The sequence below is a fragment of the Primulina huaijiensis genome, unplaced genomic scaffold, assembly GCF_012295235.1.
Source record: "Primulina huaijiensis isolate GDHJ02 unplaced genomic scaffold, ASM1229523v2 scaffold11123_ERROPOS214507, whole genome shotgun sequence".
Classification (NCBI taxonomy): Eukaryota; Viridiplantae; Streptophyta; class Magnoliopsida; order Lamiales; family Gesneriaceae; genus Primulina; species Primulina huaijiensis.
This window is the reverse complement of record NW_027342280.1, coordinates 145,224-169,555: the sequence shown is the minus strand read 5'-3', so window position 1 is coordinate 169,555 and position 24,332 is coordinate 145,224. Positions and strand designations below refer to the sequence as shown.

Here is a 24,332-nt window from a genome sequence, read left to right as displayed (position 1 = left end):
TATGCCGGGCACCGTTCCTATATCTAAAGCACCTTATCGTCTAGCACCCGCTGAAATGAAAGAATTGAAAGATCAAATCCAAGAATTGCTAGACAAGGGTTTCATTCGCCCTAGTTATTCTCCATGGGGCGCACCGGTATTATTTGTGAAGAAGAAAGATGGTAGTATGCGTCTTTGCATCGATTATCGGGAACTTAACAAGGTCACTATCAAAAACAAATATCCACTGCCAAGAATTGAAGATTTATTTGATCAGTTGCAAGGAGCCGCGGTATTTTCAAAAATTGATCTGCGATCTGGATACCATCAATTAAAAGTGAAAGAGTCTGATGTGCACAAGACAGCATTCCGTACTAGATATGGGCACTATGAGTTTATGGTCATGCCATTCGGTCTGACTAATGCACCAGCGATCTTCATGGATTTCATGAATCGCGTATTTCAGCCGTATCTGGATCAGTTTATTATTGTCTTCATTGATGATATATTGATTTATTCAAAGAACAAAGAGGAGCATAGTCATCATTTGAGGACAGCACTGCAAGTACTACAAGACAGAAAGCTATATGCAAAATTTAGTAAGTGCGAGTTTTGGCTCGATAGAGTGGCATTCTTAGGCCACATCATTTCTCGTAATGGCGTTGAAGTTGATCCAAGCAAAGTCGAGGCAGTGAAAGAGTGGCCAGTACCGAAGAGTGTTACCGAGATTCGCAGTTTCTTGGGATTAGCTGGCTATTATCGCAAGTTTATTCAGGGGTTCTCTTCTATTGCAGTACCTTTGACATCCTTGACCAAAAAGAATGCTAAGTTTATATGGGGATCAGAGTGTCAAGACAGTTTTGACAAGTTGAAGCAAGCCTTGATTTCAGCACCAGTCTTAGCTATGCCATCGGGGCAAGGGGATTATGTTCTTTATAGCGACGCATCTAAACTTGGATTGGGCGCAGTTCTGATGCAAAATGACCGAGTTATAGCCTATGCATCGAGACAGTTGAAGATTCACGAGAAAAACTACCCCACTCATGATCTTGAGCTTGCAGCAGTAGTTTTTGCTTTGAAAATTTGGAGACACTACCTTTATGGGGAGAAATGTAAGATATTCACCGATCATAAAAGTTTGAAATACTTCTTCACCCAAAAAGAGCTGAATATGAGACAGCGCATATGGCTTGAGCTAGTAAAAGATTATGATTGTGACATTAGCTACCATCCGGGCAAAACTAATGTAGTGGCAGACGCACTGAGTAGAAAAGCAGCAGTTATCACTCATCTATCACTCCAAAGACCGTTGCAGTCCGAGATACAGCGGTTTGAGCTGACAGTGTATGCTAGGAGCGAGGCCCCTAATCTTTCCACATTATCGGTTCAGTCGAACTTGAGGGATAGAATTCGTGATGGGCAGTCCACTGAGGAACAGTTACAAAAGTGGAGAGCTAGAGATGAAGCCAAGGGTCGGAAATTATATTCAGAGGTGGATGATATAGTTCGTTATCGAGATCGGTTATGGGTTCCTAGTGACGATTCTTTGAGAGGCCTTATTATGAAGGAAGCTCATGACACACCTTACTTCATTCACCCGGGGAGCACGAAAATGTACAAAGATTTGCAGTTGCTATATTGGTGGCCAGGCATGAAGAGAGACATTCTGAAGTTTGTATCCGAGTGTTTGACTTGCCAACAAGTTAAAGCAGAGCATCAAAGACCAGCAGGTAAATTGAAGCCACTCCCTATTCCCGAGTGGAAATGGGAAAATGTCACCATGGACTTCGTTGTGGGATTGCCAAAGACAGTTGAGGGATTTAATGCTATATGGGTGATAGTTGATCGTCTTACTAAATCAGCGCACTTCTACCTATCAAGACGACCTTCACCATGATTCAGTACGCCGAGTTGTATATTCGAGAGATAGTTCGTCTGCATGGGATTCCTGTATCCATTGTGTCTGACAGAGATCTGAGGTTCACATCATCATTCTGGAAAAGTCTACATGCAGCGATGGGAACCAAGTTACTATTCTGTACAGCATTTCATATTCGAGAGATAGGACAGTCAGAAAGAGTTATACAGATTTTGGAAGATCTACTTCGAGCATGTGTTATTGATTTCCAAGGCAGTTGGGAACCAAAATTACCTCTAGTGGAGCTCACCTACAATAATAGCTATCAATCATCAATCGGGATGGCTCCTTGTGAGTCACTTTACGGAAGGAAATGTAGATCTCCTATTCATTGGGACGAAGAGGGTGAAAGAAGAGAGATTGGTCCAGAGGTGATTGAAGAGACTACCGAGCTTAGAGTCAAAATTCGCGATAGAATGAAGACGGCGCAAAGCCGACAAAAGAGCTATGCAGAGATCACGTATTCGTGAAAATAGCACCCATGAAGGGTGTTATGCGTTTTGGCAAAAAGGGGAAACTAGGCCCAAGATTTATTGGTCCATTTGAGATTTTGGAGAGGATTGGTACACTAGCTTATAGAGTGGCATTGCCACCAGCGCTTGCAGGAGTTCACAATGTGTTCCACATTTCAATGTTGCGGAAGTATATGTCGAAACCGTCACATGTGCTTAATTATGAACCTCTTCAATTAACCCCAAATATGACATATGAAGAAAGACCTGTCCAAATCTTAGCAAGGCAAGAAAGACGATTGAGGAACAAAGTCATTCCAATGGTCAAAGTCAAGTGGTTGAATCACTCGGAAGAGGAAGCTACTTGGGAAACCGAGAGAGACTTGAAGAGTCGCTATCCAGATCTATTCAGTAAGTTCTAAATTGCGAGGACGAAATTCAAATTAAGGGGGGAGGAATTGTAAGGTCCAATATTTAGACAACGTAATCCAACCGCATGCGAATCTAGGAAATTTGAAAATGAGTAATTCATTATTTTAATTGCCTAATTAATTATGTGATATACATGCTTACATGTTAATTATGATTTTATTATCATCATGCATAAAACTGTATTTTCAAGGATTATTCAAGTGACGATCGAGGAATGGGGACTGAGGGCTGAAAAACGTAAAATGTTTTTATTAAATAATTGTTTTTAATTATTTAAAATATGGTCGATGCTTTTTAGTATTTTTGAAAATAAAGGATTGTGAGGTGATTTTATACGCCGGGACGTAGATTTTATCGGTGTCGGTTTTTCAACAAAAATACGAACTTTTTGACAACCCGGCTATTAAATTCACGAACCATTTTTACCAAAACTATTTTAACACTTTATTTAAAACCTAATTAAAACTAATGGGCTTAATTTTGAGGCTTAATGGGCCTAAAGCCTAATTAGTAAGTAATTAGTATAAATAATGTATTTTAAAACCCCAAAACCTCACAAATTTCACTCCTAACTCATTAAGGATTCGGCCACCCTATTTTAAAAATCAGAAAACACTCCCCACCCTCTCTTATACACACACACGGCACACACAAGTATCAACAAGGAGATTTTCGAAGGGTGTTGGTGATCAAGCCAAGGTTTTCATCCCGTTCTTCGTCGTCAACGGATATTCGTGCGTATACAACGCAAAGGCACGCCTAAATCTTTCTTTTCTCATCCATCATATCATAATATTGTCGTAAATTATTGGATGCATGAAGTACCTAACATATGTTTTCAGAATTTCAAATTTATGCACATGCAAGCTTCGTTTTCATGAATTGTGATGCATTAAATTGTTCAAGCATGTTAGGGGGCTGCCATGATGTCTAGACGCGATTAGGGAAGGCACATACACGAGTTGTAATCCTACAAAACCCTTACAACCCTTGGCTAACTTTCATAGAATCAAGAACATGCAAGCCGAGAAGTTGCTGTCATGAGTTTAGGGGGTGCGGTCTTTGCGTGGCAAGGGCTAGGGCTTGGTTGGTTCGTTCCAAGGACTAGCCAAGATCATGAGGGAGTCTTGGAGAGAGTCCTAGCCAAGCTAGGACCAACGCCAAGGGCTGGGAAAGAGTCCTAGCCGAGCTAGGACTCTACCCGAGAAAGTCGCGCAGATTGTTGCACTGCTGCCAGGCGACTGGGGCTTGGGCTGGGGTTCTAGGGATGGTTCAAGCCGGTACACTAGAGTCCTAGGAGGGTGCACGAGGGATGATTCAAGGGCTGGGCTCGTTGGTTCAGGGGTTGGGGCGCAACTTAGAGTCCTAGTGATACTAGGAGTCTCGGCCAGTTAGGTGCACTCTTGGGGAGTCTCGTTTTGGGTTTTGGGGCTGGTGGTTTGGTAAACTTAGGACCCAGTAGTCTAGTTTAGGGTGTTGGGCAAGTTTTGGTTCGATTGTGTTCGGGGGTAACTCGTGAAAATCGAGAGTTGGCTCGGGGTGAAAATTATGTGTCATTTAGGGTTTTTAAAATAAGGAAAAATTGGAAAAACGGCTCACGGGGGTCGAGTCGTAGTTCATAAGCGCTAAAATAATATAAAAAGACTAAATTTAGAATTTAGGAATTTTATATTAAAGTTTGGGATTTTCGGGATTAAAACACCGTCAAAACAATTAATTAAAGATAAATAAAAAAGTCTAATATTTAAGCTAAATAAAATTATGAAAAAATTCATATAAGCTTAAATAAATATTTGGGACATGTTAGAGTCAAGAAATCAAGAAAAAATTCAAATTCGAGAAATTTTACGTCTAGGGGTAAAACGATCTTTTTACACCTAAAAATTAGTAAAGGTCATGGCGGTGCCCTAAATGCTATTTTTATCATATTATGGTTATTTTTAAATGTATATGAGATGTTCATGATTTAATTATTATTTTTAAATTTCCATGGGATTTTAATGATTTAAGGAAGACATTTAAAAATACATGTTGCATGCTTGGTTTAAAAAAAAAAATGTAAAGGCTATTCATGATTTTTCTAAAGTAATGAGCATGAAAAATGTTGAAGGAAGTGAATTGATTGTGACTAATTCGTTAATGGTGGGGATATCGTGAGGGTTATGGTCCTAGTGGGAGCCCGACGATCGTGTTTCCATCATTGCGAATATGTGGTAAAGGTTATGTGGTAACGGTAAGAATGAGAATGTCGTGAGGGGAAAAGGCCCCAGAGGGAGCTCGTTTATGGGAAAAGGCCCCAGAGGGAACCTCGACGATCGTATTTCTATTCGAATCATGATAGGCCAAGGCTCAGTTGACCGGTGAGAGTGTTGCTGATGTCCCCGCCGCCCAGTACTGTGGTTACATGTAGATGGATCCATCGACTCTTATGATCATGATCAGGAAAGTCACAATTAACGATCTGAATTCAACAAAGGAAAAGGAAAAGGAAAAGGAAAAAGGGAAAAGAAAAATGTTTATGATCATGTTAAAATGTTTTTATGTCATGATAAGGAAAAAAATGAAGAGGATTGAGATTTATTTATGCATGTCATGAAATGTTATTTTTACCTAAAAGTATTTTCACTGTTGCATGTGGTTTTATATGTATTATTTGTTATAAAGATTATGGTGTGTTGAGTATTTAGACTCACTAGGTGTGATGGATGAAGGTGAGTTTGAGGGAGGTCTTGACGGATGAACTGACTGGACTGAAGGTGCACACAACCCGAGGACCAGCGCTTCTACTTATTTCCGCACTTATGACTTATGAATCATGATTTATAATTAAAGATTTTTAAGACTATTTATTTATGCATTTGAGAGATTTTTGAGAGGTTTAGTATGAGCTATACTTTTCAAACTTATTGCTTTTTAGGTTTGGTAAAACAAATTGACGATTTCATGTCTATGACTATTTCGTTGAGTTCTAAAAATGCTAGTTGGTTGATGTTTCATTTTAAAGGGTAAAATATTTTATAAAAATATTTTAATGTGATGGACGAAATTTAGAAAAAAAAATTTTTCTAATACTTTTAAAGCAATAAAAAGGGCTGGACGTTTCAAGTTATATTCTATCTGTCCTTCAGTTATTTGCGCACTTTTATTAGTTAAATGATTGACATTGATAACAAGATTCGTGAATACAGTTTATCACTAAACTGATTCATCAATCGAAAAATTGCGAAAATCGTCAAGTGTTTATTCAACCTCTTTCTAAACACTTTTCACTCCCAACCGTTCTTAACAAAATTAAATGTTTTTAAATATATAAAATACCAATTTATCATTGTTGGTGTAATATGATCGTTAACATAAATGATTTTTTAAAATTTCTAAAATTATATTTAATTTATTTTAAAATCCGGATTTTTTTTAAAAAAATGATAATTTTAAATCAAAAAAATACATTAAAGAAAGAGAAATCATCTTATGTGCTGGGCCAACCATTATTAACAAATCTCACGACCTCTCAAGCGTGTTCTTGCACGCTCATGAAATAATATATCTGGAGCGTGTAGACATGTACTGGAATGAGATTATGAATGGTTTTTGGTTTCCGGAATTGAAATCTTTCATTTAAATGAACGAAAGTTGGGTAAATGCTGACGTGTGAGTGTTTGAACAAGCATCTATATTGGTTTAAACCCCATTCGAGTATTTGAACGACCTATTTTGAACAAGAATGTTGATGCTCTAATAATATACAACAATAACCACATACTTATCCACTTGATAAGTGATAACTATTTGGAAAATCGAGTGAGGGTTTTTCTGTGATTCATGATATGATCACTCATCACTATGTTTTTGACATCTCCATGTTCCTACCAATGAAATGTAGTATACTACATCATAGATGTTAGTTTCAAACTCGAGAGATCTTTATAATTATTTTAGAGGACCGAATTGTCTAGAAAACATATAAATATATAGTAATTTATAAATGAATTTCATGATCAGTGTCATATGTAATATCTCATAGTACTATAATATATTCAAAATTTTTGTATGTAGAGTTTGTATAAGTTTTCAAATAAAATAAATATTTTTTGTAGTTAAAGCTCAACCACGCTGTCGATTGTGCACGCTGAAATAAACCATGAAAGCCAAAGAAACGAAGACACGTTTTACTCAAAATATAAGTATCGAGCGAAGAATGCGGGGATAAGATTCTATTGACATGTTGATTGCCTGAACAGCGAATTCAGTTTACGTATGTCGAATGCGGTGGTTAATGGGATGGCGGGAGCCGGCGGGGGGATTATTGCCCAAATCATCACTTACCCTCTTCAGACGGTACATTCCCCTCTTTAATTTGCACCTTCAGCAGTGCTCCTATGGCGTTTTGATTGTTCTCCAGGTGAATAATTCATGCACTTCCAGGTAAATACTCGTCAGCAAACAGAAAGAGTGGCTAAGAAGGATTCGCCTCAAGCTGCTGCTGGGAGTACGCTGGCTCAAATTGTTAGGGTAACGCGGCTCTTACTGTTACGACTTACGATATCCAAATTTTATCTGTGGGCGCTTCTTTCTCCTGATTTGGGGTTGGCAGGTTATTAGAAGTGAAGGTTTGGGAGGACTATACAGCGGCCTCAAGCCATCTCTGCTTGGGTCTGCTGCTTCTCAGGTGTTATTAGCAGCTGACACCGTTTCATTCGTTGTTCTGCTTTACTCTACGCGATTTAGCCAGTTCTTGTGTGTTTCTTCTTATTGTTCATTCTGGGATGACAGACCACTACGTGGCGATCAAAATATCCGTGGGATTCTATTTACACCTTCTTACATTTGAAAATTAATTCCATATTTCCTGTATTTTTAACTAATGATCTCCTTTGTGAAGCTGCTAGGGTGTTTATTATTCGTTTTACCAGTATTTCAAAAATAAGGCCGAGGCTATAGCGGCTGAAAATAAAAGAAAAGGACGCGGGGACGGCTCTCCAGGAATGCTTTCGTGGCTTATTGTCGCGGCCCTTGCGGGGTACTAGTCTTGTTTTTTAGAAATTATTTGGTTTCTCTGTCTGTGTTCACGTCCTGGATAATCTCATTTAGGATGAATATATTTTTTTTCCCTAACATGATTGCAATTTTATACCACAGGTCACTAAATGTGTTGCTTACGAACCCAATATGGGTTCTTGTGACTCGTATGCAGGTAGCATATTTAATTTTTATACAGGCAGTCCTATTCCTTCTGAGAATAATACTGCGAACCAGTTTCAATTTTCTGTTCCTAAACTGAAATGGTTCGTGTAACTAAGTATATGAAGTGCATTGTATTGTATTACTTAATTGATGCAAATAGATGGAAAACATCTATTTTGTGATGCATATAATAGCTCCTTGTCCTGTCATTCTATAAAATCAATTTCAATGTTTTTACACTCTAATTTTCTTGTTATAGTCTGAGCGTTTAACTGTGCTCTTGCTATTTAATTTCTAAAATATCAACATTTCATTTTTTACTTTCAGACTCACACTCAGGCGGAAAAGAAAATAACGGAGGCAAAAAGGGTAGCTTTATTAAAGGAAGCGTCCGAGAATATTCTTATACATTCTTCTTTGCCTGACCAATTGGATGCTCTGGATTCAATAAAACCTCGTCCTTATGGAACATTTCAGGCGGTGAATAGTACTATCTTTATTCATCTTCATCTTCATCAATACATAATTCATTTTGTGTTTCTTCAGCTTTATGAAATAAAATCATTTGTATGTGCTTTCATATTGCATCACGCTTTCATTGAGTTTCTCAGTTCTATTATTTTGTGTGCAATTTCTGGAGTAGACGCTTTCAAATGAGTTTTGGTCAAGGGTGCTAAAGAAATTGCTTTCGCTGATATTAGTGGCTTTCATTTTGTTAAAAATGATCAGAACTATCTGGTTCCTTTTGCTTAAAATTTAACTTCATTGCTATTTTAGCACGCTATTAGTGTGATTAAAGGTTATAACAAGTTATTTAATTACAATTATCGTAGTTCGGTTTCTTAATTTATTATGTTCAACCATGATAAATGAGTTTTCATTAGTATTCATTTAGGTGGTTTAGTGACTAATCAATCACAGCTGTCTTAACTAGTTAGTTGAATAATTACAAGGATATCAACATCATTACCATCTAATATAGGAAGAATCCATGAGAGAGGATACCTAACTCCCTAATGGTCCACACGTGAGTGAATTCTACTGGGAAAAGCCGTTGGCAAATTGTGAAGATCATTTAAATTTCTTGTTGGTTACTAACTAGGAATTACTATGTGAGACAACTGACGGAAAAAAGAAAACAAAACCATTCTGATGGCGTGGTTTCTCAATTTGTTGAACCATAAATGCAACAGCAATACCAACTTTACCGAATAAATGTCTCTGTTCTTACTAAGCTGTATGTGAAAGTTGAAGTTGATTTCGTAGGACAGACAAATATTGAATTAACGGAGAAGTAAGGCGACTGAATTGAAATATACCCAGCCATCTGAGATTTCAATTCCATAAATGTTGAACACGTTGCTTTGGGTTGCCACAAAGTACACGCTAATTGAGCAATTCTGATGGTGTGGATTCTCAATTGATTGAACCAAAGTACAAAACCATTCTGATGCCATGGATTCTCAATTTATTAACCATAAATGCAGCAGCAACCCAACTTTACCGAATAAATGTGGCTGTGTTCTAACTAAGCTGTATGTGAAACTTGAAGGATTGAAACGTACCTAGCCGTCGGATATTTCAATTCCGTGTATGTTGAACACGTTGCTTTGAGTGCACGGTTGTCATAAAATACATGCTAATCGAGCAATTTGTTGAGCTCTATTTGCATCAATTTGCTAGTTGATCTGAGGATTTGATTATCATGGATATAGAAAAGCATGATACTTACCAGTTTCATTTTATTTTTGGAAAACCCCTCCCATTTGATAGATCACAATTACTTTATTCTTTGCTTAGAAGAAAAATCACTCTGTTAACAAAACTTATATTTGGATGTCTTTAGTAGGCATGTGAGGTTTATCACGAATCAGGAATTGCTGGGTTTTGGAAAGGCATAGTTCCGACATTGATAATGGTAAGTGTTTAAATTTTTTAAAACTATTTCATATTCTCTACAAATTCCTGTTAAACCGGTTTCATTTTTGGCATGACAGGTTTGCAATCCATCAATTCAGTTTATGATATATGAGAGTTTGCTGAAGCATTTGAGGACTAAGCGAGCTTCTAAAAAACAAGGTTTAAAGAACATAACTGCTTTGGAGGTATCATTAATTTGATGGCTTTCTGTTTATTAGAATTAGTTTGGTCAACCTCTATACATTTTTTTAATAATATCCAAGCAAAATATTTCTAAAGGCAATTTTTTTCCCATTATCTTTCTAGAATCTTGAGGTCCATAAAACTGAGGTCAAATATGGTTTGTCACCTACATTTTGTTTGTCAAAATTCTACATTTCCTTGGAAAGTCAATTTGAAATTTGAAACAAATTTAAAGAACATCGGATGGTATTTAAGAATCTTGCATACACGTGATTTGATTCTTCTGTAACAAAGTTACATTGATGGTTGGATACTTCCTGTTTGAATATTGATGTCCAAAACAATTATTTTGCAAAATAGGAATCTTTCACTCAATCAGGATTCAAAATTTGGTTTACTTCAAAGGAAATTTGAAACAAAAACATCCACAAGACTAACAAGTTTTGCGGTGATTAGAGTGGCTTGTACGTTTCTACACAAACAAGTCTGTGTCACTAAAACAAATCATGCGGTTCCATGTGGGTTTCCTTGCAAAATTTTAGCTTCTGTCTCCTTTATGTAAACAGATTTTCTTAGTAGGGGCCTTGGCTAAACTTGGGGCAACTGTTTCGACATACCCTCTTCTGGTTGTTAAGGTAAAATCACATATTTTTCTTTGACACGATACTGATACTTTTGTTAAGTATAATAGTTTATTGCAAAGTATGGCATATGGATGATGAAATTTATCGTTAAAAGTAGAAAAGGAAATTAACTGCAAAAAAATACACCACAATTAACCTAATATGTTTACCTAAAAATCAAGTTGAAGCATGCCTCAGACTAGGAAAAACAAACACAAATCCAAAAGATATTTTTAGTAGATGTAATCATTCTGTCAACATGGAATTATCCACTCATACTCCTACGTGGCGTTTCCTCTGCTGATTAATGTTATATGCTTCATTTTCTATGGGAGTCGCTGTTTTGCAATAGCTATGATATATACTGCTTGCCTTATTTGTTTGTCACTCTACAAATATGGAGTGATACTAGATGTTGTTTGTCTTGTTTACTCATCATTCTTCCACTACCAAATGGTGCTAGATTTGACACTTCATTTCCATATTCCCACAAACTCTTGACTCTGATTCCCATGAGAAAACTCAAGGATTTGTATTGATAATATGTTCTCGATGTATTATTTTTATTGTTTGATGAAGTTATGGTGGCACAATCGAAATTTGAAACATGCCTAACTAAGGAAAAAGAAAGTGTACGAGGAGGATGTTGGAGTATTGTTTTCACGCACTCAATGCGCAGCGGAAGTTTTAAAGTTTTGTTTCGATGTTCAAAACGCTCATTAGGCGTTGTATGAATATAAATATCCATAGGATGTTTAGAATTGTTACCATTGCGTATTAAACATTGATTCCAAACTATTCCAGATTTTAAGTGGAAATAGTCCTTCATATATATTTTCGGACGGATCTCCCTCCTTTGAACGTCAAAATAAGTTCACGATCGGAAATTTTGTTTCTTGTTTAGATCGCACTAGAGATCTCAAACAATTTGTACGTTGAGGCTAGGACGCCCGAATTTCAAAACTCTGGAGGCAATGCGGCGTCAACGCGGCGGCGGAAACTCTTGGCCGAAAATATTTTTTTTCTCTTTTGAGATGGCCGAAAGTTGAGGGAGGAGAGGAGAATTTTCTTGTGTTGTGTATCGTGTTATGTGTAGAATTTATCAACTTTTGATAACATATTTATTAAACTACACAGGTCTTATGTTACTAGGATTCTTAATCATAGTGTCTTTAGCACTTTTAATTTTCATTAATTAAATTCTCATGTAATTATATCATGTATTGAAAGTTGCATGATATATTTATATGCACATTTTTATATTTCCGTTTAAAGTATATATACAGATATATACTAATACATATATGCATGTCCTATGTTACTAGGATTCTCAATCTTAGTGTCTTTAGAACTTTTAATTTTCATTAATTAAATTCTCATGTAATTGTATCATTATTAATCAACTTTTGATAATGCATGATATATTTATATGCACATCTTTATATCTCTGTATAAAGTATATATCCACATATATATACTAATACATTTATGATGCACATATACAATGTACAAATCTTGTTCATAGAATGAAAATTTCGAAGATCAAAATGCAACTGGCTGTCAGTTTTGTGAACTCTTTCACCAAAACAGGCAATTCTATTCTCCTTAATCAATTAGTAGATGGACAAATTTCCATTTCTTCCTTCATATGGAATTAACTTATAAACTCATTTAAAATCATTATGTTTGATCTACATCAAACTACAGTTGTCAAATTCAACTCCTTGAACTTGACTATGTCAACGGGAACACGGAGTTCGATACTTGTGTGATCCTTAAGAGTTCAAGGATACAACTATCCATGGGTTTACAACTTCTTGTGATTCAGAATAACATTTATTCTTATTTGGGCTTACTCTAATTATTTTCATTAACACCTTGATGAAAAATGTCAAATTCATTTCTGATTGCATCCATCAGATCAAGGTAAGAGCTACTAATAGCATTGCCCCATGATCCTCTAGGTATCGTTGATAATGCTTGCAAGAATCTTACTTTATGGTTAACGTATAGTACGTTTCCTTCAACTCATATATACTGATCACATCAGTAACCATTGGTATATCGAGAGTTGCATATGAATTTGATAACGATGTGATGTATATTTGAATAATAATAGTGACATGATATGTTTAACTAAGGAAACACCTTTCCAAAATGCACATGTTGTACTCTGGCCAGAGATTTCTTGCACTATTAACTCATGAGTTCACATACGATATCTTCATCCGTATGCAAACGGTGAATCCCCGACTACAATATATTTAGTCCTGCATATTTTGAAACTACACCCAACTTTGCCACCTGATGATCCCCAATGAAGTCGGTAAACGGATCAAAGTGCATCCTAGTACGTAGAGCCTCTACGTTGTCCGAGGTCAAATGACTAATGGTGCACAACTATAACCGCTGACTATTCCACTCGATAAGTGATAACTACTTGGACAGTTCGAGGGAAGGTTGTTCAGTGCATCATCAAATGATCACCCTGTCTGTATAAATGGTCAGCTACATGCCCTTACTAATGAAACATGGCATTTATATCACAGATGCTAGTCTTAAGCTCAAGCGACCTTTATCTTTATTTTAGGCTTCTGATTCGACTAGGAATATGTTTAGAATATGTGGTACACTTCCTAATGAGTTTCATCATCTTACGTTGTGAGACAGACCTCATGGTACCTTTAATATATTTAAGGGTTTTATCTATGCAGCTTGCATGTATATACAGATAAAGTAAATGCTATAATTGGATAAAAACTTAAAATATTATTAAAATAAAGATTGTTTTTACATTAGAGTCAATAAAACCCAAGCCACAAGTTGGCTTGTTGGACAACTACTCTAACAGAGGATACATTGGATCATTCTGGAAGTCAATCCCATCTCTGATACCATACGGAAAATGGAGACTTGGAGAAATGTGTGATTTATTCTTTGGGCTTTCTTGAAATTTCTTGATATGTAAATAATTGAAAAAACAATCCTTTTTTGCAGACTGCTTTACTTAAATCAAATTGAAATTTTAACTTATAAGAGAATTCATGTCAAGGTGTTCTAGATCGGAACAATATATTTTGCAAACTAGATGTATATTCCAAGTAGGTATATTTTTGGTAGTTTAAGATATTGTCTCTTGCTGGCTAATTATTATTATTTTTCTCCATGAGTATTTTCTCTTTGTCAATGTCTAGTTCACTATTTTGCAGTCAAGACTTCAAGCGAAGCAGGAAATTGGTGGCAATGTTTCATTACGATATTCAGGTTCGTATGGATTTGTTAGCAGTAATATATTTTGGTTTAGTTTACCATTTACATAATTACTGGGACCGCGATATTTATTTCAAGTTTTTTTGCCTGGTGTTATAACTAGTGCTAAATACGATCATTTCTCTGAAAATCAATTTGTACCTTTCTTCTAATTTTAAGAGTTGGTGATGAAAACAGGCAGCATGTCCAAAGTCCAACCATTAACCCCCTTCCTTGTTCCTGGTAGAGGTTTACCATTTAACACTAAAGACAATTTTACAGATGTTTTCACCAATTTTTATTCCCATTCCTACTGTTGCGTGATTTCAACATTGCATGGAAGAAGCATGGGCGCTGAGGCGCCGCCTGCTTCATCCGAACTTTTTTCCTGCCTTTTCCCTTCTTCTTTTATTGCTCACTTGCTCTCCTTTCCATCTTTAAGTTGCTCTACACACCTTTTCAACCTATATAAATGCATGTTACCTCAATTCCAGCATATGACAAAACAACTACCTAATACATAGTTCCGCTCGAAAACTAACATAATTTAAGTCCAATACATATAAAATATAAGTTCAAAAATCGCACTCACCTACACTTCACAAATGTATTTGCACCCTCAAGTAATGAACAAATGCGCCGTCCTGGTATCTCTGAATGATGCTGTCAAAAATATATTGTGAATTTGAAAGCTTGAAACTGCTTCGCATAAAAAATAAAGCATGTGATGAACGGACAAAGTGTAGAATTCCGTTCTCTATGTTTTTATAATCTGGATATCTGTGCACATGTGCATATGCTGATGATTTAATATAGGTAATGCAATAAGTACTAGTTGTCACCTATGGTGTCTCCGACGTTGATCAGGTTTCTGGTTGCACAGGTACATTTGATGCCATTGTTAAAATGATCCGTTACGAAGGATTACGCAGCTTTTACAAAGGGATGAGCACAAAAATAGTACAAAGTGTTTTTGCTGCGTCGCTACTTTTCATGGTGAAAGAGGAGCTCGTTAAGGCATACGCTGTTATCTCAGATACAAGCTCTAAAATTTTATCGAATGCTGTTAAATGATACCATCACAATCTCTGAAGAATTATTCTTAGTTTAAAATAAAGATGCTGAACTTGTGACAAACTTTTTTCTGTCATTTTCTATTCACCCATTATTTCCACTGTTTTTGCATGTTTTGAAAATTTTCAGGTATGCTGTGTTATAGCTGGTTCTCATGGAAAGACCGCACCAGATACTGGGGGTTAGCTCTCCGTTCAAACCTTGGACGGCCTTCTTGTCATTGGATTTATGAAAAACATCAGTTATCAAATGGATCAAAACATAGACACTGAATTCAATATGCTCAAGGGATTAATTGAAATTGCAATATGAAAATAACGATGTTTTAAGTACTCAAGTATCGAGATTCAACGAATCCGTCGATTACTTTGCAAGAGTTTCTACTGTTGATTTTTTTAGATTATTTTTGTAACGTATCGTATTTTAAAACTTTTAAAAATTTGCGAAAAATAATAAAATTTTTTTTAAATAAGTAATAATTTCTCAAAATGCAATATAAATAAAAATGCTTGACTAAATAGTTGAAATATAAGCGAGTACAAATATCCGTGTCATCAATTGTAACAATAAAAACGATCTTGCAAAAAGTACTTGTTTAAACAACATGAAGTAATTTCATTAAAATCAGAGTAAATGAATTTAATATGCATAAAATTCTTGAAAACTTAAGCGGTCTTCGGGTTAGGCCTACACACAGTTCGAGCCAACTCACTTGTCCCCACCTCTCGCCTCTTTGTACTCGTCCTCATCTGCATCGATCAAGTCTAGTGAGTCTAAAGACTCAACATATATAAACTGAGAATAGCAAGTAATACATAATAAAATCACATGTATTATAAGGTAGCTCATACATACTTAAACTCTGAACATACTTATATAAACATAGACGTGCCATCATTTCATAAACTTTTTCATAAACGTCCTGCATCAGACATACTTATACATGCATAAACATCATCATTTTGCGTAGAGATATGTTTCAAAGCAAGTGACCCATAACATAATGCGCCTGATCAGACTAAACCACAGTACTGGGCTGGCAGGGATCATTATAGCCTTTCGACCGAATGTCCACTCCCACATACATAAGATCTCCGGTCATGCTTTACCAGGTGGATTGGTCTCTGTTCTTGCTTTACTACTTCCCAATCCTGCTCAATACCCGGTCATGCTTTACTGGAGTGGAGAGGTCCCCGGACACGTTCTCCGGCTTCCAAACCCGTTACATAATTGGTCACAAGACAATTCGCATACCTCAAAACATAAAACATTTTCTTTTTGCACGTCGAACATATTTAAAAACGTCCAGGGCTTCATTGGAACACTCTGGACATGCTGTCCTAACCACAACAGCAAAGATACAGAAGATCCCAACGAAGCCTGCAACAAAAACTTGAGAAAATGTTAAAAACATGCACAAATTTTCACAGCTTGAGCGGTTTTACGATAAAAATCATATCTCTCTAATTGCTCATAATAAAATTATGAATTTGCTATCGAATCGAAGATAACACAGAGTACTATGAATCATATGTTGAAAGCATTTCCAGAAAACCAACCTATAAGTCGCAGAATTAGAAATAACAGAGGGTGACAGGTTTTGTGACACAGAAATTTCACAGCTTATGCGATTTTACGATAAAAATCATATCTCTCTCGTTTCTTATCAGAAAATTACGAAAAATTACGAATTTTCTATCGAATCGAAGATAACACAGAGTACTACAAATCATATGTTGAAACATTTCAAGAAAACCGATCGAAAATTCCCAAGATTCGAAATGACAGCAGTTCGGGTTTTGAGATCTAAAAGTTGTTCCAAAATCGTTCCAAGCATCATCGCTCAAACTTTGCATAACATATACGGATTTATACATACAATATGCATCAAAATATTTACTATGACAAGATCGATGCCGAAAAATGAAAGATTATACATGCCTTGATGATTTATACTCACGATACGATGAATATCGAAGCGGAAGATGTAAGAACTGATCCGGAACGACTTGTTGGCACGTTTCTTGCTACTAATCAAACGTGAGTCTACTGAAAAATCTTTGGGGAAAGGGGTTGGCTGCTGGAGGAACTTAAGAACCCTAGTTTTCCTTTCAAAAAGAAGAATAACAAAGTGTGTGTGTGAGTTTGTGCAAGCCGACGAGAGTGTGTGTGTGTGATTATGGGGGTTAATTAGGGGCTTAATTTGGCTAATAAAAATAGCTAATAACCAATTAACAGATTAATTAAAATACTAATCCGATACTATTAATCCACCACTAACTTTACTAGAATCTCTAATTTTAATAAATACACATGTGTCAAATTTTCAAGATTTAAAATCCCCAACTATTCAAATTAGTATTTTTTTGAAAATCTTAAAATCTTAAAATCACATACTACATTAAATTAGGCTTTAAAATGCTTAAAATTTCATAAATCATTTAAAATACCAATTTTCTTGACTAGAAATAAAATACCACATTATTCATAAATCGTCACCGGTCTCTTTTCTCGATCTCGTATCGAATATTCGCCTAAAACATAAAACTCAAGAAAACGTTTTAACGGTCATCAAATAAACATGTAATAATTTAAAATAATGCAAATAATAAATCATGCATCGTTAAAATCATTTTAAAATTTAATAAATAATTTAACAATTTAATAAATGCTTGGGTTTACGTGTACTGATTTTTGGGCTCTACAATTCTTACCCCACTTAAATAATTTTCGTCATCGAAATTAAATCTTACCAAACAACTTCGGGTAGCGACTTCTCATATCTATTTCGGCCTCCTCCACTGATTGATTCAGCCACTAGACTTTGACCAACTTGGTCACTTTGTCCCGAAGTCTCCGCTCCTATCTGCTAGAATTCGGATAGGTCTTTCTTCATATGACAGATCTGGAGCAAGCTGCAACAGCTCAAATGTAGAACCCGTAAATTAAACTACGTATAAGCCATGCATAATTCTAGTATTTAAATTAATTAAATTTTATTGCATGAGTATTTAAATTCGTTTCTTTAAATTTAATGCAGTAGTTTAATTGTTAGCTTTTCAGTTAATTAAGGGAGGCCGGACCGGAGTTGGAGTAAAGAGATAAAATTTAATATTAAGAAAACATTTCTTAAAATTTATTTAAGATAAATAATAAGTTAATTTATTGTAAAAGAGAGTTTAAGGAATTATTTAAATAAGTTGAGATAAATAGTAAATAAAGTTCAATAATTAATTATTTAATTCTCTAAAATATTTAATGAGTAGATAAAACACTAAAGATTTAAAATACAATATTTAAGAAATATTTTTCCTCCATTTTAGATACAATTTTCGGCCCCCTCTTTATTTAATTTAAATATAGTTGTCAACCCATTTAATTAATATTTTTCCCTATCCATTTCATGGTAGATAATTCCCTCAATTTAAATCTTCATTTAATTAATATTAAAGCAATATCCTACCATGTCTATCTAGCAATATCTTCACCCATTTAATTAATAAAAATCGGTCAATTCCTTTAGGAGATTTAAAAAGTTTAGCAACTCAATTTTTTGAATTCTTTCTTTATCCATTTTCTTGGGAGATGTTTATATCTCAATAAATCTTCTATAATAATTAATTGAGCAAGATCCCACCCCATTTGATTGATGAGAAAATCGGCCCTCTCCCCATTTTTGAAAGATTTAATTTACAATTCAATTCTTTAATTATCCTCTCCTTAAACTTTTTCTAGATAGATATCTTCCTCAAACTTTTAAATCCCTATCAAATAATTTAATTAAGCAAATTTTTTTCTTGTTCCTAGACTCATTGGTCAACCAAGTGCACCCCCAATATCCCCTCAAAATCTTTCTGTATCCTAAGCATTCCTTATCTCACAACTAGAAGATAGAAAAGATTATTCTCTCCCCTTCTATCTTGCAATCTTCCCATATATTTTCCTATCCTCCCTCACCTCTCCCCATTTTCCAAAATTCAAAGCCTAAACTTCAGTAAAAATCGTGACTTGCAAGAGGGAAAAACAAGAGATAAAAGTAGAAACAAAAGAAGAACGCTCCGTCTCCTCCGCGCCGCGTCGTCGTAATCGTTTGTTTTCTTTCAAAACAAAAATCCAAGGCATGTCTATAACTTTCTTTGCTCTCCAATCAAGTTATATTAACATTTTTTTTAAACATTACGTGATCATGATTTTATGGCAAAACCGAAATCAAGACAATATTACTTTTGAAAACATGTACAGATTTTTGGCTCTTCACTTGTGCACCTCACAGTTTTGGCTTGTTTTGTTGTTTCAGGGTTGGTTCGATTTCCAGGGGATCAAGGCTACTTTTAGATATGATATAGGGTGTGTTAGTAAGGGAGATGTCCACTGGTTTCAGCCCTTTTCCCCCCTTTGCATCACGTTTGACAGCAACTCCCCAAGCATGTCATTTGGTGTCTCGAAATTTCTCGTTTTCGGTTTGTACAAGGAGGTTCGAATCGCGGTTGGCTCTTGGGCATGTAACCATGGTTGGAACCCTTCCTTGACATGTCTAGGATGTGACCAAGATGCCCTTTCATGGCTTGGTTCACGTTCCCAATAGTTTTTAAAATAAACAAGAACATCCCCCATCGGTCTTCGAAAATTCTGGATGTTGTTGTGTGAGTTTGGGTTCGAGTTCTAGAGGGTTGTGTGGATCTTGGTTGGCTTCTAGCCCTTAGCCACGGTTCACACAATCCCTCATGATGTCTAGATCGTGCCATGGTCAATCGAATGGCCACTGGAAAGGTCCATGACAGCAAACGAAGCAAATCTCCACACGCGTGCAGGTTGGCCTCTCGGGTGGGAATTTTCGAATTATTCATGGTGTGGTTTGGATTGTGGCTGGCCTAGGGCCCTTAGCCATGGTTCAAACCATACCCTAGGATGTTGGTAAGAGGCTCTTGTCGCTGGTTTAAGCCCCAATGGCCAGTAGTCTCGAAAACTACGCAAGGAAACGAAAGCGCTACTGCTGTATTTTGTTGACAGCAGGTGGTGCTTCGGTTTAGAGGCTCGTTTGAGTTCTTGGTTGGCTTTTAGCCTATGGCCTTGGACTGGACAGTACCTCATCATGTTGGAAAGGTCATGTTTTTGGCGGTTTGTGATTCGGATCATTTTAGAGGTCGTACAAGAATTCACGGTGCAATGTGCCAAAATGATTCTCGAAAGAGCGTTTCACGTTTTTGGCCTCCATTCACTAAATTCCGAGTACTGTAAATTTAGGAGCATTATTTCATCATTTTAGGCGTATTTTAATCATGAATATATGGTGATTCAGTGTTGGTTCGGATTGGTACGGAGTCATGGTTAAATACGAAGTAGTTGGGCGTAATTGTCGCGTTTTCGGATTTAATTGCATAGTTTGGTTAAATAAATCAATTGCATATTTTTCATGTTAGATTTAAGTAGCAGTGAGCCTGGGAGCGATCCAACCCAATCAGTAAAATTATTACACGATATTTAATTATGTTATTTAATTATATTACGTGCAAAATATTCATTTTGAGATTTATGCGATATTGCTTGTGGTCACTTTACTATCATGGGATTATTACTTCACCCGGTCGCCAGTTACCGGTCAGTTCAGTTTGTACCACCCAGTATACTGTGGCATTAGTCTGATTAGAAGATTATTATTTCACCCGGTCGCCAGTTACCGGTCCTGGTCGTCAGTTACCGGTCAGTTCAGTTCAGGGACCACTTGCATAGATCATAATCTCACCAGAAAATTATTACTAGCTAGTTCATTACAGGGCTCCAAGGAGCAAACATTTCCACTCATTATACTTTCAGTTCAGTTATGCACGTATTATAATTAATCATGACCAGATATTTTACGTTATGCATCATGACACGATATTTTCACTTGCACGCGATTTTATTATTTATTTACTTGTTATTTACGATATATGTATGCTGAGTCTTTAGACTCACTAGACTTGATTGTTGTAGGTACTGATGATGTCGGGATCGAGGGCGGGGACCAGTGAGCCAGCTCGAGTCGGCAGTAGTGGGACCCGAGGACCTCATTTATCAGTTTATTTACTATTTTTGCGAAAATTCAGTTTATTACAATGAATTATTTTAAATTGTCGGTTTGAAACATTATTTACTTCCGCTGCTATTTTGGAACATTAAACCTTTTTTATCAGTTCATTTATGAATGAGGCATCTCAATTAATGAAAAAGAAAATTTTTAAATTTTTTCGCAAATTTTCAATCACGAATTAAGAGGCCTCTACATCAAAACTCAAAACATACGAAGGATTTGCCATATACTTCCTCACCATCGAAACATGGAACACATTGTGTACTCCCACCAGATTCGACGGTAGAGCTACACGATAAGCAAGTGCCCCAACTCTGTCATGAATTTCGAATGGCCCAATGAATCTCGGACTCATCTTGCTGCTCTTCCCAAACCTCATAACACCCTTCATGGGTGCTATCTTTACGAATACGTGATCTCCTACGGCAAATTCGAGATCCCTTGTTCTCTTGTCAGCATAACTCTTTTGGCAACTCTAGGCAGTCTTCATCCAGTCTCGGATCTTGAACACTACGTAGGATCTTCCTTCCATACAGTGCTTCGTAGGGAGCCATACCTATAGATGATTGAAAACTGTTGTTGTAGGTATAATCCACTTAGGGTAGTTTCGATTCCCAATTCCCATGGAATTCGATCACACATGCTCGCAGCAAATCTTCCAATATCTGAATCACTCTCTCAGACTGGCCATCTGTCTGAGGGTGGAATGCCGTACTGAATAGCAACTCGTCCCCATAGCTGCATGTAAACTCCTCCAAAAGGACGATATGAATTTCGGATCCCTGTAAGACACAATAGAAACAGGGATCCTGTGCAATCGGACTATCTCCCGGATATAGAGCTTTGCACACTGAGTCATGGAGAAAGTCGTCTTCACCGGTAAGAAGTGTGCCCATTTAGTAAGTCGAACTACTATAACCCAAATGGCATTAGATCCTCTGACTGACCTCGTAAATCCAACAACGAAATCCATGGTGATATTATCTCATTTCCACTCGAGAAAAAGGAGCGGCTTAAGCATCCCTGCTGGTCTTTGATGCTCTGCTTTCACTTGCTGACAAGTGAGGCATTCAGATACAAATCGACGAATGTCCCGCTTCATCCCTGGCCACCAATACAGCATCTGCAGGTCTTGTACATCTTGGTACCCCTTGGATGGATGGAATACGGAGATGAGCTCGGTTTATAACACAAAATTGCTTTGCCCTGATGGCATGGCTAAAACTGGCGCTGTGATAAGAGTTTGCTTCAAAGTATCGAAACTCTTCTGACATTCTTCACTCTATTCAAATTTACATTTTTCTTAGTGAATGAAGTGAGTGGCACTGTAATCGAGGAAAACCCTTGAATAAATTTCTTGTAGTAGCCTGCCAAGCCTAGGAAACTACGGATCTCGGACGCGTTCTTCGGCTCAACCCATTCTTTTACTCCTGCAGCTTTAGTTGGATCGACCTCAATGCCACTGCTAGATATGATATGTCCCAAAAATGCTACTTTCTCCAGCCAGAATTCACACTTATTGAATTTTTCAAACAATTTGTGACTCTGCAAGATTTGCAAAACTGTACTCAAATGCTGACTGTGTTCCTCATGGCTCTTCGAGTATATAAAAATTTTGTCAATGAATCATATGACGAACTGATCTAGGTAGGGCTGGAATACTCAATTCATTAGGTCTATAAAAATCGTTGGAACATTCGTCAGTCCAAATGGAATCAACAAGAACTCGTAGTGCCCATATCTAATTCTGAAGGCTGTCTTATGAACATCTGCATCCTTTATCTTTAGTTGATGATACCCAAAATGTAGATCTATCTTATAGAACAATGTAGCTCTCCGCAACTGATCGAATAAGTCCTCGATCCTTAGTAATGGGTATATGTTCTTGATCGTTACCTTGTTCAATTTTCGGCAATTGATACACAACCTCATGCTTCCATCTTTCTTCTTTACGAAGAGTGTTAAAGTAGGTGCCCGTCGAGCCAAGTGTTGGCCGAGTGTTCACAATGAAACTCTATGTATAAATAATCTTTATTTTAATTATATTTGAAATTATTGTTTTGGCGCATCTTTATCTGTATACCCATGCTAGTTGCGTAGATAAAATCCTTGAATATACAAATAGTAGAAAGAATATGAGATGCTCATATGATGAGTATCATGAAACTCATATTTGGAATACTGTATATTCTAAACAGTTCCTAGTCGATTCAGCCACCGCTAAGAAGGATATAGGCCGCTCGAGTTTGAGACAAGTATCTGCGATGTGAGTACCATGTTTCATTGTTAGGGGACATTGTGATGTCCGAGCGTGCAGATAGGTGCTCCTTGTAGAGTGCACTGAACAACCCTCCATAAAGGACTTTCCAAGTGGTTCTCACTTATCAAGTGGAAACGTCCTAGTTTATGGTTGTACACCATTAGTGTAGAACCCGTAACTTAGACTACGTATAAGCCATGCATAATTCTAGTATTTTAAAATGATTTTTATTGCATGAGTATTTAAATTTAATTATTTTACGTAGTAGTTTAAATTTTTATCCTTTCAGTTATTTCAGTAAGGCCGGGCTGGAGTTGGAGTTTAGAGATAAAATTTAAGATTTAGAAAATATTTCCGGAATTTATTTTAGCTAGCAAGTAAGTTAATTTAAATTATTAAGGAGGTTTGAGGATTTATTTAAGCAACTTGAGGTGAGTAGAAAGTAAATTCAATTAAGTTCCATAATTAAGGGGTTAGTTCACTAAATTAATTAAAGGATAGGTAAGGCTTATAAGGGTTATAAATTTAGTAAATAATCAACATTTCCCCTCCATATATTATTGAATTTTCGGTCATTAGTATCTAGACTAGTCATTTCCAACTCATCACCTTTTGACCCATTCTTCGTTGAGTTAGCATACTAATCTTTTTAATTCTTTATCCACCTTAATTAATTAATTATTAACCAATATCCTAACCTAGTCTAGCATGAAGAATCGGTCACCCCATCCATTTCTCTCCCCAAAAAATATTTGTTAGCAACCAAAATTCAAATTTCAAAAAAATAAAATGGAGACTTGGTCTTGCTTTTTCCACCTATATTGCACTCATTTTCCCTCGCTCTCCTAACCATCACTTCCCCTCCCCCATGACCGAAATTCAGAGGCATGTCAGAGTGTAAAAACCGTGAGCATCCTAGCAAGAATTAGGAGAGAAAATCGAGTAGCAAGCAAGAAAAGAAAACGCTCCACCTCCTCCGCGCCGGATC

The 24,332-nt window shown here is 36.4% G+C and overlaps 1 protein-coding gene and 1 long non-coding RNA gene across 5 annotated transcripts; one reads left to right on the top strand and one right to left on the bottom strand.

The window, feature by feature from the left end:
• The first annotated feature begins 6,904 nt into the window (after window positions 1-6,904).
• LOC140965563 (peroxisomal nicotinamide adenine dinucleotide carrier-like) lies at window positions 6,905-15,377 on the top strand. Of its 4 annotated transcripts, none has more exons than XM_073425659.1 (11): window positions 6,905-7,119; window positions 7,207-7,293; window positions 7,376-7,450; window positions 7,671-7,801; window positions 7,921-7,975; window positions 8,293-8,445; window positions 9,815-9,883; window positions 9,963-10,070; window positions 10,635-10,703; window positions 13,901-13,955; window positions 14,824-15,377. In XM_073425659.1, exons 1-11 carry the CDS (start codon window positions 7,039-7,041, stop codon window positions 15,012-15,014), a joined length of 1,074 nt encoding a protein of 357 aa, XP_073281760.1. In that variant the 5' UTR covers window positions 6,905-7,038; the 3' UTR covers window positions 15,015-15,377. The 4 variants fall into 4 exon arrangements, with proteins under 4 accessions (XP_073281760.1, XP_073281759.1, XP_073281761.1 ...); XM_073425658.1 differs by having other exon boundaries at window positions 13,886-13,955; XM_073425660.1 differs by having other exon boundaries at window positions 6,931-7,119; window positions 7,207-7,580; window positions 13,886-13,955.
• On the bottom strand, window positions 8,496-9,805 carry LOC140965564 (uncharacterized). Its single transcript, XR_012173108.1, has 2 exons — window positions 9,465-9,805; window positions 8,496-9,167 (listed from the first exon to the last, which is right to left on the bottom strand). It is a non-coding gene; the product is annotated as an uncharacterized lncRNA (long non-coding RNA).
• Window positions 15,378-24,332: the final 8,955 nt, after the last annotated feature.